Here is a 14,610-nt window from a genome sequence, read left to right on the forward strand (position 1 = left end):
CATTTCCTGCTTCCTGTCTATACACATGTCAAAATAAAAGCCTTCCTGTCTATCCAGATGTCAAAATAAAAGATTCACAATTTTCCGATGTATAACAATAGAAATACACTTTACACTTATTTGTGTCATTAGCATATGAACATATTGAAAACAGAACAGGTGCTGTCCATTATGGTCAGACATTTCCACTTTGGAAATTCCAGCAGTCCTGTGGTTTGTTGCGATGCAGCTTTCCAAGTAAGTTTTGCTGCTGTTTTCTTTTCAGAGAGAAAGTGTTTTTTGCACAGCCTGACATTGGGGTGAATTTCCTGGAACATCCACTCCTGTGAAGATTGGTGGTTGTGAATATTTTCCACTTCTGAATAATCTTTCTCACAAAAGATTGATGGACTTCAGACTGTCTGGAAACGACCTTATAACCTTTCCCAGATTGTTGGGCAGTGACAATTGTTTCTTTAAGATCACTGCTGATGGTTTTCCTCCTCCGCTGTTCTGAAGATGTACTTACCTCATTTAAATGGGCCAGGCGACTTGTTTTATTATGTCCTGACACCTTAAAAGGTGCACTTTCTTGTGCAAATCAATCATCTCAGCAACCTGCAGGTTACTCGTCAGCTGCTCAAACCTCCAGTTGTTTTCTCATCTAATTTGTCCACCTGTGCACAGCAGGCTAGATCCAGCTGGTTCCTTGATTGAGAAAAGCTACCTCTTGATTATGATATTGATTTGTATCGTCTCTAAAAATTTGTTTTTTTCCAAAGCCTTTAAAGCTTGTGTGTGAGCTATGAGAGAATGAACAGTGTTTTATCGGCTTCCTCCTTCTGCAATTCTTACTTTGAGCCACATGGGGGAGCTGTAGCACTGTGTTGCCTCCCTGCTACCAGAGAGCAAGAGAGAGAGGCGCATGGGAAAAGGATTAAAAAAAAAAAAAAAGAGCCTGGGCTCATATTGAAAATTCATGACATGCACTTCTCAACTTCTGCAAGATACACAGCAAGTATAATGAGCTCAAAGCACAGAACTTGGTTCTTCCTGACTATTTTATCAGTTTGTATTTCTTTTCCAGCTCAGTGTGTGTGTGTGTGTGTGTGTGTGTGTGTGTGTGTGTGTGTGTGTGTGTGTGTGTGTGTGTGTGTGTGTGTGTGTGTGTGTGTGTGAAAGACTAACTCCCGTGCCATCATTTAAATATAAATTACTGGCACTGACTGTGGCTTCAAACAACATCACAAATGACAAAAACAATTAAAAATCTCTAAACAAACAAAGAGACACTCCTCTGCGAAGGCTGCGTAGCATGGCATGAACAGGAAAGGAAAGACAGATTTGGCCTTAATTACATTTTCCCTTCACGTTCATCCATCTCTTTATCATCTGATTCTTCATTAGCTCACCCCACAATTGCTTCTTTTTTTTCTTAAACTGTCCTCTGTCTTTTTTATCCTTCTCCTCTCCGTCGCCCCTGTCGTTCCCTGTCGTTCCCTGTCTCTCTGTCTGACCTAGTTTTGGGCGGCGTTTCTCTCACACGCACAAACCGGTGGTCCTTCAGGTGCTTTAAATCCTTGAGAAATGTTTGAATTTTGATGTGATGTTTTTAAGGTCTGGAGATGTGCAGAGTTTTTTGAGGTTGAAATGTCTGTATTTGATCAAGGTCATGAAACTGTTTTCATTTGCACTGTTGCTAGAGGACAGCAATCTCGTCTTCCCATCATCCTCCATGGTTTCCATCTTTTCTCTTCTCTGCTATTGTTTTTCCAGTGTGATGCAGACTAGTGTTGGCATGTTGCCCCAGACCACACCGAAATATTCACACACATACACAAAGTGACACGCCAACGCACAGCCTGCAGAATCTCTTCAAATCTTATTCCCGATCCACTTGGACTTCCCCCTCTTCAAGCTTCTTTTTTATTTCTTTATTTCTTTTAAAGGAGAGGACAGTGACGTCACAATGGAGCCTCAGTTACAGCTACGGCACATGCTGAGTGAGAAGTTTCAACCATCTGGTCAATCGTTATTCATAGCGAGACGTAAACAGTAAACAGTAAAACGTGCCGCCGGGCATGTGTTGCAGAAAAAGAGCGCGAGGATGCTAAGCTGCTAGCTCGGCTCATCCGAAACAAAGGTGTGGTGGTTAAAAGAAGGCACACGGCTGCTTTGTGAGGGGTTCAAAGACCACCTGGACTTCATGGACAGAGGATTTCCTTCTTCTATGACATCCAATCCTCCGTTCAGGTAAAGTACAGAAACAGAATAACCACAGCTGCCTGAGCAGCCAATGTGCTGATCATCATCAAGCAAATGGCAATTTCCATTCACCCGGCGGTAAACTTGTTTGCACCGCCAGTGAAAGTTTTGCCTTTTGAAGTTCAGGTTTTCAGTGGCTTTATCGTTCGTCACAAAGTAACAAGGTTTCAGCAAGAAAGCCTCCAAATCAGACACTTTAATCATGCAGCACACAAAAATCCAAAAAACACTTAAAATGACTCTTTCAAATAATCCCAGTTTGCTCAAAAAGCAAACAGGTTTTTATAGAAATCACAAACTCAGGAGCTTAGCATAAAAGACTCCACAGAATTCAGACTCTGCTGGCTACAAATATGCATTCAGGTGAAGACGTCCAAAAAAGTTTCGTTCCCTGCTCCCTTATCCACAAACGGGTCATCACAGCATGTAGCTTCACACGTTTGTTTTTAGCATGATTACACACCAGATGCCCCTCCTGAGGGATTTGTGTCTCCAGCTCATTGGTACAAATCATTTATCACAAAGACAGTGCCAGCCAGCCACGCCAGTGCTGTCTGTCAGCTGTAGGCTGCTGTAGAAATACACTGGATTTCTACAGCATCGGCTGATATATTTTATATTTATTTACATACTTCGAAATCTCTGGTTGTAGCTTCACCGTGTGCACAGCTGTGATGCTGCTCTGCTACATGTGCTGCTGGGAGCTGAAGCAGATCTGCCATTATCAGCTGATATATTGTTCTAATGCTTACCAATAAAGAGTGTTTGCTTCTTTGTGAGTTTATTTGCCTGTACACACACACACTGTGTGTGTGTGTGTGTGTGTGTGTGTGTGTGTGTGTGTGTGTGTGTGTGTGTGTGTGTGTGTGTGTGTGTGTGTTGAGTCTTTGAAAAAGAGGTCTTGGGCAGGGTCGTAGTTGGTAAGAATTTGTTGTTTTTTCACAAAGAGGTCATGGGTTAAGCCCTCTGTATATTTGGGGGATTTGGGAATCAGCTTACAAGGATTTTTCACTCATCATAAAAGCACAAATCATGCTAGGTCCATTGTGAAAGCCTAGTTTGAATTAACCTCAAGTTATACCGGCCTATTAGACATTAGGGTGCTGAGATCTACACAAAAAGGAATTGAATTAAAGTTAAATGCATGAACAGGTTCAGATCTTAGCTAACAACCTTTGTGTCTCTGAAAATCCTGGTTGTAGCATTTTATGGTGCACAGTGTATTTATGCATTGCTGTGTGCACAAAGGCTCTTAACAGAAGAAAGTCTAAGGTAATTTTCTGTTTCAAGGAGTGTGAAAACACACAAAAAGAAATCTTTTGTGTTGTGTACACGGGGTGACTGTCAAGTTTAGAGGTATGGGGCACCTTGTGATCAGATCAGAGGTGTGGTGTCATATGTGTGGCTTCCTGCCTGATGAAGATTAAAAACCTCACATGTCAACACCTTGCACAATTACACGGCACTTTTTTTAAGGGCGGCATTTAAACCATTTTCCAGCTGCTGTCAAGTGACTGATTCACACATTTATTTTGGTCAAATGTGCAATATAAATAGCTCTGCTTGTTATGAAGAACATTTTTGCAGTGACTTGTCTCCCACAGCATGAGTGTGTGTGTCTGTGTGTGTGAGAGAGCGCTCCCTCCCTCCACCTCTGCCTGGCTGTCAGCTTGCCTCGACCACGTAGCAGCTTCCTGGCAGCGGCAGCAGCTTGTGTCTACTCTCCCTCGCTCTCTCTCTCTGACACACACACACACACACACACACTCAGTGTCAGTAGCCTATGTAGAACCGCGTAGCACCACCTTTGGATTTTAACCACCAACAGCACCAGCCCAAGCGGCAATGGATCTCTTTGAATTCGACTTTTTCAGAGACTGGGAGCTTGAACAACCATGGTAAGTCCTGTGCGCGCAGCTTTAGATTCTTATGTGTGTGTGTGTGTTTATAAAATGCATGCATATGTGTGTTTATTGTGGAGGGATGGCCGGACATGCTTTCTGGGGTATAAATAAAGATTCTTGTATTTTTGTCTGGAGATGCAGCCAAACTGAGTCTCGGAGAAATCGCGCACACCGTCTTTCTTTGTCACCGTAAAGCTGCCCTTGTTGCTGGAGATGAACCGGGAGACATGCACACACACACACACACGCACACACTATAGGCAGCCAGTGCAACGCCGGCTTTTTACTGTTTCGTTGTGAAATTAAAAATAATAATAAATAAAAATAAAACGTTCGGCGTAAACGTGAGACCGGGGAGTGTGGCGGAGCGCTGAGCATGGAGGGATCGGCGTAAACGTGAATGAACTGCGTCCCCACAAGTTTGGGCAGTTTAGTGTTTGCTCCATTTCAGTCCCTAAAGAATCACGTGTCCTGGTGACATTTCAGTTCAGCTCACCTGGTGCAGCGCAGGTGTAAAGGCGCAGCGTCACATCCATGGAGGCATAGCGATGGAGTGATGACGCTCAGTCAGTGTTTGGCCGTGTGTTGACTGAGCATCACTGCAAAGTGGTTGTTACTGTAAACGCTTAAAGTAGATCATCCCCATCTTTAAATCCAGTACTGTTGACAGCATTGAGAGGTCTGTATCAGCCTCGTGTTGTTTGGCACACTTGGTCCTTTTTTTGTTGTTGTTGTTGTTGTTGTTGATTCAGAGCTGAACTCATTAGTTGACAGTCAGGACGAACACTTGACTCTAATTTTAAAAGCAGTAAACATTCTTCTGGATCCATCCACTCTCACTGAAAATGATCCTCAGTGAAAATCAGCACATAAGTCAGCTGGTATCTGCTCGCTGTTTATATATCAGGACCTGATATCTATGGCAAGACATTAAATGGACTGTTTCTTATGTAGCACTCAAAGCACTTTGTTCTACATCTAAGTGCTTTCTTTCACTCACACAAACACACTCTGATGAATGCATCAAGAGAAAGTATCTTGCCTGAGGAGAATTTGGCACATAGACCGGAGCAGCCAAGGATCGAACCGCCAACCTTCATGAATAATAGATGACCTGCTCTACCTCCTGCCATCCTGTTAAAGTGCAGCACACGAGTGGCACAGTGGTGAAGCGGTTAATACTGCTGTCTCACAACAGGAAGGTTCTGGGTTCGTCCCTTCCTGGGACCGTTCTGTTTGGAGTTTGCATGTACCGTCTGTGTGGGAGCTTCCAAAGGCTTAAATGTTAGGTCGAGACTAGAAAAGTGCATTGAGGTGATGCTTTCTAACTTGAATAGCTGCATAAAGTAGATTCATTTCAGGACATGTTGGGAAAATGTTATAGTTCACCAATAAAGAAAAACATTTAAGATGATATTATTAATTAGATCTCTGCTGATCATAGGGCAAGAAAAGGTGGAAATCATGGACAGGTCACCCATCACAGGGTTAACAAGCGAAATTACAATTTACAACCTCCACCAGAACCTTCCTGCACTGAATCCCACACATTTATATTTTGAGGCTTATTTTTACTCTGACCATCCATCCATGACTTACTTCTGGATGGTCCGGTTGCTTATTTTGAAAATCCAGTTGCTGCTCCAGGCTTTACAGTACAGTGTTTCCACATAGGCGGGCTGGTCTGGTTGTTGTCGTGACAGTCCTCGAATGTGTCCGATTCCCCCTGGTGTCTGGAGATGTGCTGTGACTTGGAAGGCCACATAAAGCAGATCTTGCTGGGTTCCCAAAGAGCACAAGGTCTACTGTCACCAGCTGTAGTCCAAGACACTGGAACTGAAGTCTCCTGTTGCTCTATTGGATACTGTCACAAAGTATTTATGGTATTATTTATGCATTAAAAGGCATGGGTGTGCAGTGCAGTATAATTGTATGGGAGGCGACAGGCGCCGATCACTGCACCACCACGCTGCCCCTTTATAAAACTCTAAAATCTGTATGATACTATTAATCAGTATCAGTGGTACTATCATCTATAATGAAAGTCATTCTTGTGGATTCTGCTCCTCCTGCATGCCTCTGTGAAGTCATTTTCTATGCAGTAGAGGACATAAGAACAAAGAGCCACATGGGGAGAAGTGCTTTTTAAGGCTTTTAACACTATGGAGGCCTAAAAAGATGCTGGGGTTTTCAAAAAGATGATAGAGAGGCTGGAATCTGCAAGAAGTTAAACATAATTCAGTCTCTCAGCGTGATTTGGAATTTATTCTCGCACTCATTTGTGCAGAAACTGGGCGTGTGGAAAGTAATGGAGGGGCAATTTGAACCTTTCAGAACACTTTGTCAGGCTCTGGTTGTACTGGTGGGCAGCTTCCTGTTGAGGTCACAGCTTCAACTGCAATTCATATTACAATTTTTTTTAATTCAAAGTAATTAATTTTGCCTTTCAATCAGCCATTTATCATCAAGCCTGGAATTTTTTAAAATAATTGCTCCACTTACCAATTCAGCAATCTGATGCAGAGTCATGTGGACGATCAGAAACAATGCAGGCAGAATGCTTCATACATGCCGTCATGTATGCATGTCATATCTATATAAATATATATATGATTTTATTCTTCTGGATCAACAGCATTTTTAAAATATCAGCTTTTATTAAAAGATTATCAAGTGTCTCACTTCATGCTGCATATTTCTTGTCACTTGGTGGAAACATTCAGGAGGACTGTAGGAAGTAAGGTCTATATAACAGTCAGCCTTTCCAGTCTAACTGTGTATTACAGAGGGAGCACAATAACTTGGCAACCACGCTGCTGTTTTGAATGCGTATTCCAGCAGGGAGAGTCTGAGTGGGGAAAGTGACACACACTGCTGTCCCTCAGCAGCTACCGTGGAAGGGCCCTGGAGCAAGGTACTTAACCCCCCGCTGCTGGAGTGGAGCTGCTCAGGGCTCAACAACAAGCTCGGGGTGTCTACACATGTAACCCTCCCCCTGCCACCACTCCATCACGCCAGAGCTGTCAGGTGGTCCTGATGGGAAATTGGGCTCACACTGAAACGGCTTTTAGGCCAGAAAGAATATGAAGAAAATACAAGAAAAAATGTTTTTAGGAAACTGCAGAACAATGAAGGCAGCTTTTGTGTGTCGATCAGCTTCTCCCTCATTTAGAATTAAACAGTCACAATCTGGAAACATCACGCCAGGTCTGTTTATGTAGCTGTCTGTGGGTGTATTACAGCCAGCACGTGCCACCCTAGGGGTCTGGACTCATCCAAGTGCCCTTGAGGGAGTCACAAGAAGCTGGAAGAAAAATGCTTTCTCCTATAGCAAATCATATTAACGTGTCAGATGCGATCCTAATCTTTTATGTTTGTAGAAGAAGAAAAATGGAGCACTGGGGTCCACAGTGTAAGCAATGATTTTATTTATGAGAAGCCCTACGTAGGGTTGAAGCACCAGGATTTGCCAGTTTCCTTCGCAGTGCTGGTCATGTTGTTAAAGTGTGGCACTTTGGCAGGGTGTGTTAATTTCCTGCTTCTCACAGAAGTCAGTAGAGTTGGCTTATTTAAACCTGCAGATTGTCAGTATATTGAAGAATTTGAATCAAATCTTTATTTTGAACAATTTCTAATGAACATAAAAACTGAATGAACCTAAATAGAAAGGCGTCATATTCACATTTCCAATTCAAAAAGCAACAGAAGGAAGCAAACGTTGAGTAATTCTCAGAGATTCTACAATAAACTGGTGGGAGCAGCAGGAAAACAGAGTCTTGTACACTTGCGTTTTTTTTCCTGTAGTACTCGACATCAACTGCACAACAGGTCTCTGCCTCACTACGTTCACTAGCTGTACTGATAAGAATCTCAGACACCATCAGTGTAGAAGTCTCAGCTCTAGCTCAACACAACAGGAAGGAGACTCTCCTCATGGAGCCGTTCAACCCTTTACAAGTACCAACTGTGATTCTCAAACAGGGAGGCCCCTATATGATTAAAATAAAAGCAAAATGTAATGATAAAAATGGTCCTATATGTTTGTTCAATCACATCAGCCATCATAGTCAACATATTGCAACAGAAAATATTCAGGCTAATTATTTTTCACCATAAGCAAAACAGGCAAAGTTTTCCAATCAGTAGAAGTGCACAATCCATCCTGGTGTCTTGAAAAAGCCAAATCCCTTCATGTGTTAAATGTATCTATTTAAAAATAAGAGTGCGTATGAAATGTACCTGACATTTCAATGTCGTCAGTTTGGAAGACACAAGATGATTCAAAATCAAGTTTAATCTGACAATCAGATTGTCAGATTTAACAATACCCCACCCACGTGCTCTTAGTTTGTTAACTCTTCAATTTATGAACTTATGACAGGTGGAAAACCATAGAAGACCTAAACCTGGTGAAGTCTAAGTCATCACAGGTGGTAACCGTTATCCTTTATTTTGGAGATTTGGGGGGAAAAAATGTGAATAGCTTTCGATGAGAATGATTCTTTCCCTGATTTACAAGCCTTGGAAGAACAGGTCAATACAAAAAGATTCAGCTAGCCCTGGGTTAGAATTAGGGTTAGGGTTGGAGAGGGCTCATCACCAATGACGGCTTAGACCTCAGAGGGTTAAGTAAAGACCATCCAAAAGCACCGTTACCCAAACAACCATAAATCAATAAAAACAGCTAAATAAATTCAGCTGAAATTCAATTGAAGCATATTTCAGTTGAGAATGGAGGCCAACTTTTTTATGCTTTTCCTGTCCGATATCGTCTCTTAACCATCGGCTTGTACCAACATCTCTAAAAGCCGCTTTTGATGTTGCTGGCGACTCTGTGCTAATAAATGTTCAAATGGGCTCAGCTGTCCAAGTTGATAACAAAGATAACGGCACCGCTGGAAGATGGGAACCAGAATGCAGCGAGTTATTTTCAAATAGATCTTCCTCCTGAAATTTTACAATGGATTTTACAGGCATAAAAGACGACACGCACCTTCAATAGAAACCACGAAAATCACTCAGATTGGAGTTAAAAGTCTGTCACGCACCATTGATGTGTGGCTGGTGTTTGACAGTAGATTTTCCCTTTAAGAAGAAAAAAAAAAAGCTGAGAAAGAGAAAACAATCTTGAAGCTCCCCCCTTTGTTAAATCTGAACGAACACTGTAGGTCTCCTCCTCCTCCTCCTCCTGAAGAAATACCCTTTCATCTCTTCTCCTCTTTGTTGCTCTTTCTCCCTCCTCCCATCTTGCCTCGTTTCGTTCTCTCGCTTGGAGATCTGAAGGCTTTTGTATGATTGTAATATGGCTTGCATTGAGCGTCGCGTGCTCCTCACTGTAATTGCCCATCATGTAGCCGGCTAATCATGGCAGTGGAATCTGGGGGAGATCGCTTTGAATGTTAATTGATGCTGATGGTGATTGGTTGAACCATTTAAGTAGTTAATTAGAGAATTGATTACACATATCCTCAGCATGCAATGATAAGTTTCCAGCTGCGTGTTTTGGAGCCTAAAAGTTCACATCTGCGGGAAGAAACACCGATTATTAATCTTTTTTTATTATTGTTGTTTAAATGCTGGAAGACAAAGAAAAGATTGTTGTTCAAAGGTGTAATCAAAGCTCTCTTTTCAGAACAATCCGGGGGGAAATACACCATGGCTGTCCCAAATATCGTGTTTCTCTTTTTTTGTATTAACGACCAAATCATTGCGTCTTCAGCTGGGCGGGGGAGGGGGGTGACTTTGTAAAGTAATTTGTCTTTTGCATTTAATAATTAAAGATATTTTTACAAATTTTATTTAAAATCATCATACATGTAAAGTTAAATTAAACAGGTTTGCTGATAGTCAAACTGCGGGGCTGTAAAATGAAGCCAACACAACACAAAAGCAAGTCAGTCCACATAGGCTCGCCTGCTTAAATCCCCTCTTTACATCAGAATTAAACATGTTTATAATGTGATAGAAGTTGGATACTTCCCTGTTCCCTGTTTATGATAATAGTGTGTGTTTACGTCTCCATTTTAAGTTATATGAAGGTTTACGCCTGTTTGTCATCAACCACCTGTGCTGACTGACAAATGGTTATTGGTATAGACGAGTGGCCTGTGGTGACTTTTACAGAGGGATTGAACATTTTAATGCCTTAATATTATTTAACTGCAGGTTAAACTCACTGGGCAAGGACTGCTTTCCTTGCTTGCCCAGTGAGATCCAGACTGATCCATTGAACACTGATGACAGAAATAATATGTTTATTCTATTTATTTGTTAAAAATAATTAGCAGGTTGTCTGTACCTACAGTGGGGCAAAAAAGTATTTAGTCAGCCACCGATTGTCCAAGTTCCCCCACCTAAAATGATGACAGAGGTCAGTCATTTGCACCAGAGGTACACTTCAACTGTGAGAGACAGAATGTGAAAAAAAAATCCATGAATCCACATGGTAGGATTTGTAAAGAATTTATTCGTAAATTAGGGTGGAAAATAAGTATTTGGTCAATAACAAAAATACAACTCAATACTTTGTAACATAACCTTTGTTGGCAATAACAGAGGTCAGACGTTTACTATAGGTCTTTACCAGGTTTGCACACACAGTAGCTGGTATTTTGGCCCATTCCTCCATGCAGATCTTCTCGAGAGCAGTGATGTTTTGGGGCTGTCGGACTTTCAACTCCCGCCACAGATTTTCTATGGGGTTGAGGTCTGGAGACTGGCTAGGCCACTCCAGGACTTTCAAATGCTTCTTACGGAGCCACTCCTTTGTTGCCCGGGCGGTGTGTTTTGGATCATTGTCATATTGGAAGACCCAGCCTCGTTTCATCTTCAAAGTTCTCACTGATGGAAGGAGGTTTTGGCTCAAAATCTCACGATACATGGCCCCATTCATTCTGTCCTTAACACGGATCAGTCGTCCTGTCCCCTCAGCAGAAAAACAGCCCCATAGCATGATGTTTCCACCCCCATGCTTCACAGTAGGTATGGTGTTCTTGGGATGCAACTCAGTATTCTTCTTCCTCCAAACACAACGAGTTGAGTTTATACCAAAAAGTTCTACTTTGGTTTCATCTGACCACATGACATTCTCCCAATCCTCTGCTGTATCATCCATGTGCTCTCTGGCAAACTTCAGACGGGCCTGGACATGCACTGGCTTCAGCAGCGGAACACGTCTGGCACTGCGGGATTTGATTCCCTGCCGTTGTAGTGTGTTACTGATGGTGACCTTTGTTACTTTGGTCCCAGCTCTCTGCAGGTCATTCACCAGGTCCCCCCGTGTGGTTCTGGGATCTTTGCTCACCGTTCTCATGATCATTTTGACCCCACGGGATGAGATCTTGCGTGGAGCCCCAGATCGAGGGAGATTATCAGTGGTCTTGTATGTCTTCCATTTTCTGATGATTGCTCCCACAGTTGATTTTTTCACACCAAGCTGCTTGCCTATTGTAGATTCACTCTTCCCAGTCTGGTGCAGGTCTACAATACTTTTCCTGGTGTCCTTCGAAAGCTCTTTAGTCTTGGCCATGGCGGAGTTTGGAGTCTGACTGTTTGAGGCTGTGGACAGGTGTCTTTTATACAGATGATGAGTTCAAACAGGTGCCATTCATACAGGTAACAAGTGGGGGACAGAAAAGCTTCTTACAGAAGACGTTACAGGTCTGTGAGAGCCAGAGATTTTCCTTGTTTGAGGTGACCAAATACTTATTTTCCACCCTAATTTACGAATAAATTCTTTATAAATCCTACCATGTGGATTCATGGATTTTTTTTTCACATTCTGTCTCTCACAGTTGAAGTGTACCTCTGGTGCAAATGACTGACCTCTGTCATCATTTTAGGTGGGGGAACTTGCACAATCGGTGGCTGACTAAATACTTTTTTGCCCCACTGTATGTGATGCACCAACTGTATGGATGCACAATTCAGTTCACCAGCCTAATTAACATGAGCTGATTGCCTCCCCACTCCACCGTCTCATCCAAAATATCATCGCTTATTATTCCAAAACTTCTAAAACTTGAAAAGTGGCACAAATGCTGAACTCAAGGCTTTAAACCAGTTGTTTACAAACTAATGGGTGATGTCATGGTGGCCATGTCCATCTTTAATGTACAGTCTATGTTGTTATTTCAGCTATTTTATCACAAAGTGATGAATGATGTTTGGTAATTTTATAGCACTTTTCTAGTCTTACTGACTATTGAAGGATTACAAAGATTATTAGTAGCATTCCTACAATCACACACACACATTCACGTGGCAGATTATTCTATGAACTTAAAACGCTTTATCTCTCACACATACATGCACAGAGAGACAGACTGAGGAGTGAATCAGAGACAATTTGGGGGTTTAATAACTTGGCCAAGGAGGCTGTGAGTAATTCCTTGTCCTTGTGTGTCGTAGTGGAGTAGTGGCAACTGTTTGTCCACAAAGGTGCTAGATTTGTGGATTCCAAAAAATTGAATCCCACAGTAGATGATTAAATACCCACCAAGCCATCAAATATTCAGAAAGTTGAATACTCAGGTCCGGCTCTTGAAAACCTACAAGAAGCGGTGATGGAATCTTTGGGGAAAGGAGGTGACAGAGTCAATGCATTCGATGTTCATTCTCACAGTCTGGTATTCAATCTGCCATCAATCCTCCCAAGCTCTCAGTCAGCTCACTCACACGTGCAAGCTCAATAAGCGCAAAATCATTCATCACACACTGAAATTTCCATCCTTGCTGTGTGATCGGCCTAGGCTTGCCAAACCAGCTCCACTTGATGATACTTCACACCCACATCATCAGCAACTCAGAGGCTGCGAAAGGAAGCTGTGTCTCATCCCAAACTGCCAAGAATTCACAAACAAATGCTTCAACCTGACAGCAGATAACACTGAAAGAAATCTTCTAACTGGGAAAAAAAAAATCCATTTTATCCCATACTGGCGGTACAGTTATCCCACAGGGCTGTGAAGCGCCAGCTCTGTCAGCAGGTGTGAAGAAGCTGGTAAAAGTAGCCAGATCACCTGGACTCCATCTGGGAGGAAACAGTCACTGTCCGTGGTGCTGAAAAAACAAACAAACAAAGAAAAAAACACTCAAAGCATCAATTTTTTTTATCTTTATTATATTCATTCAAAGCTACACAAAAAACCAAATACCCTCATGCAAGTCAAGATCAAATCAAAGGTTCACAACAAATCTGCTCTGATAATAAAAGCAGAGATGAAGAAAAAGGAAGCAACTCAAGGTTATAAAAGGAAACTTTGCTTTTTCAAAAGTGTTTTATAAATTTTACTCAAACCATAAATAAGGCAGCATTAATTTCATTAACCATCTACCAATCAAATAATCTTATATGGGATAATGTCAATGTCAGTTTTATTTCTACAGCACGTTTAAAATCAACAAAGACATCACAGTTAGTGAACAAGAGAAAACAACAGAAAGGTAAGAAACTGTCACTAGTACTTAATATTAACATTATTAATATTATTCAGAATTATTATTATTAAAAAATATTGGCGATAAACAAGCACTCCCTCCTGACTGAAGACTTGTCAAATATTATTACTTCTATAGTTATTTATCAAAATATTTACCATGACCTGATAATGACGAGTGCTGGAGGACTCTGTAGAACACTTGAACACTGTGAAAACACACATAAAACTGTATTACTGGCAAATGGTCCCTAAAATATTATAAAACATAGTCTGCAAAAATGTTCCTCATCTGTGTTACATGGATCAATATTACTCCTGCAGATGTTTAAGGCTGAGCTAATCTTAAATACATTTTATTCTGTTGTAATTCTCCAGCATAGCAGCAGAAATAAAGGTTTGTGTCTTTAGAACTAACTTCTTTGTCATTAAAGTGTGTGTGTGTGCGTGTGTGTGCGTGCATGCGTGTGTGTGCGTGCGTGCGTGCGTGTGTGCATGTGTGTGTGCATGTGTGTGTGCGTGTGTGTGTGCGTGTGTACGGGTATTAACATCTTCATGGGGACCAAAAATTGATAGTTTACTATACTTGTGGGGACAAACAGCCCTCGTAAGGACCAAAATCCCGGTCCACACGAGTTTGAAGGCATTTTTGAGACTCAATATGTGGTTTTAGTGTCAGGGTTACAATTAGGTTATGGTTAGGTTTAGGGTAAGGATCAGGGTTAGGCATTCATTTTTTAGGGTAAACGCCTAGGGAAAGCATTATGTCAATGAGATGTCCCCACAAGGATAGAAATACACAAGTGTGTGTGTGTGTGTGTGTATTGGGGGTGAGCGGCACCTTTTATCAAGGCTTATCGGAGATAGTTGCTTAGACTGACAGGGGGAATTGCTAGGAATTCAAAAACCTGCAGAAAAATCTTCAACAATACATGTGAAATGTTCCCAAAGCTTGCAACCATGTAGAACAATCTGCTCTTCTTTTAGCTATTTTTTGGTCTCCACCTACTAAACGCTGCAAATGA

General features: G+C 41.8%; 1 protein-coding gene across 2 annotated transcripts in view; it reads left to right on the forward strand.

Moving 5' to 3' along the window:
* Positions 1-3,856: 3,856 nt before the first annotated feature.
* The window catches only part of aff2 (AF4/FMR2 family, member 2), a 204,699-nt gene continuing 193,945 nt past the window's right edge, over positions 3,857-14,610 (forward strand). Inside the window, exon 1 of one of the 2 annotated variants that reach the window (XM_026186564.1) lies at positions 3,857-4,142. In XM_026186564.1, coding sequence (XP_026042349.1) covers positions 4,090-4,142 — 53 coding nt within the window. In that variant the 5' untranslated portion in view covers positions 3,857-4,089. The remainder of the gene's footprint in view (positions 4,143-14,610) is intronic. The other variant, XM_026186554.1, reaches the window with a different exon arrangement.

This window comes from Astatotilapia calliptera, chromosome 2 (assembly GCF_900246225.1).
Source record: "Astatotilapia calliptera chromosome 2, fAstCal1.2, whole genome shotgun sequence".
Taxonomy (NCBI): domain Eukaryota; kingdom Metazoa; phylum Chordata; class Actinopteri; order Cichliformes; family Cichlidae; genus Astatotilapia; species Astatotilapia calliptera.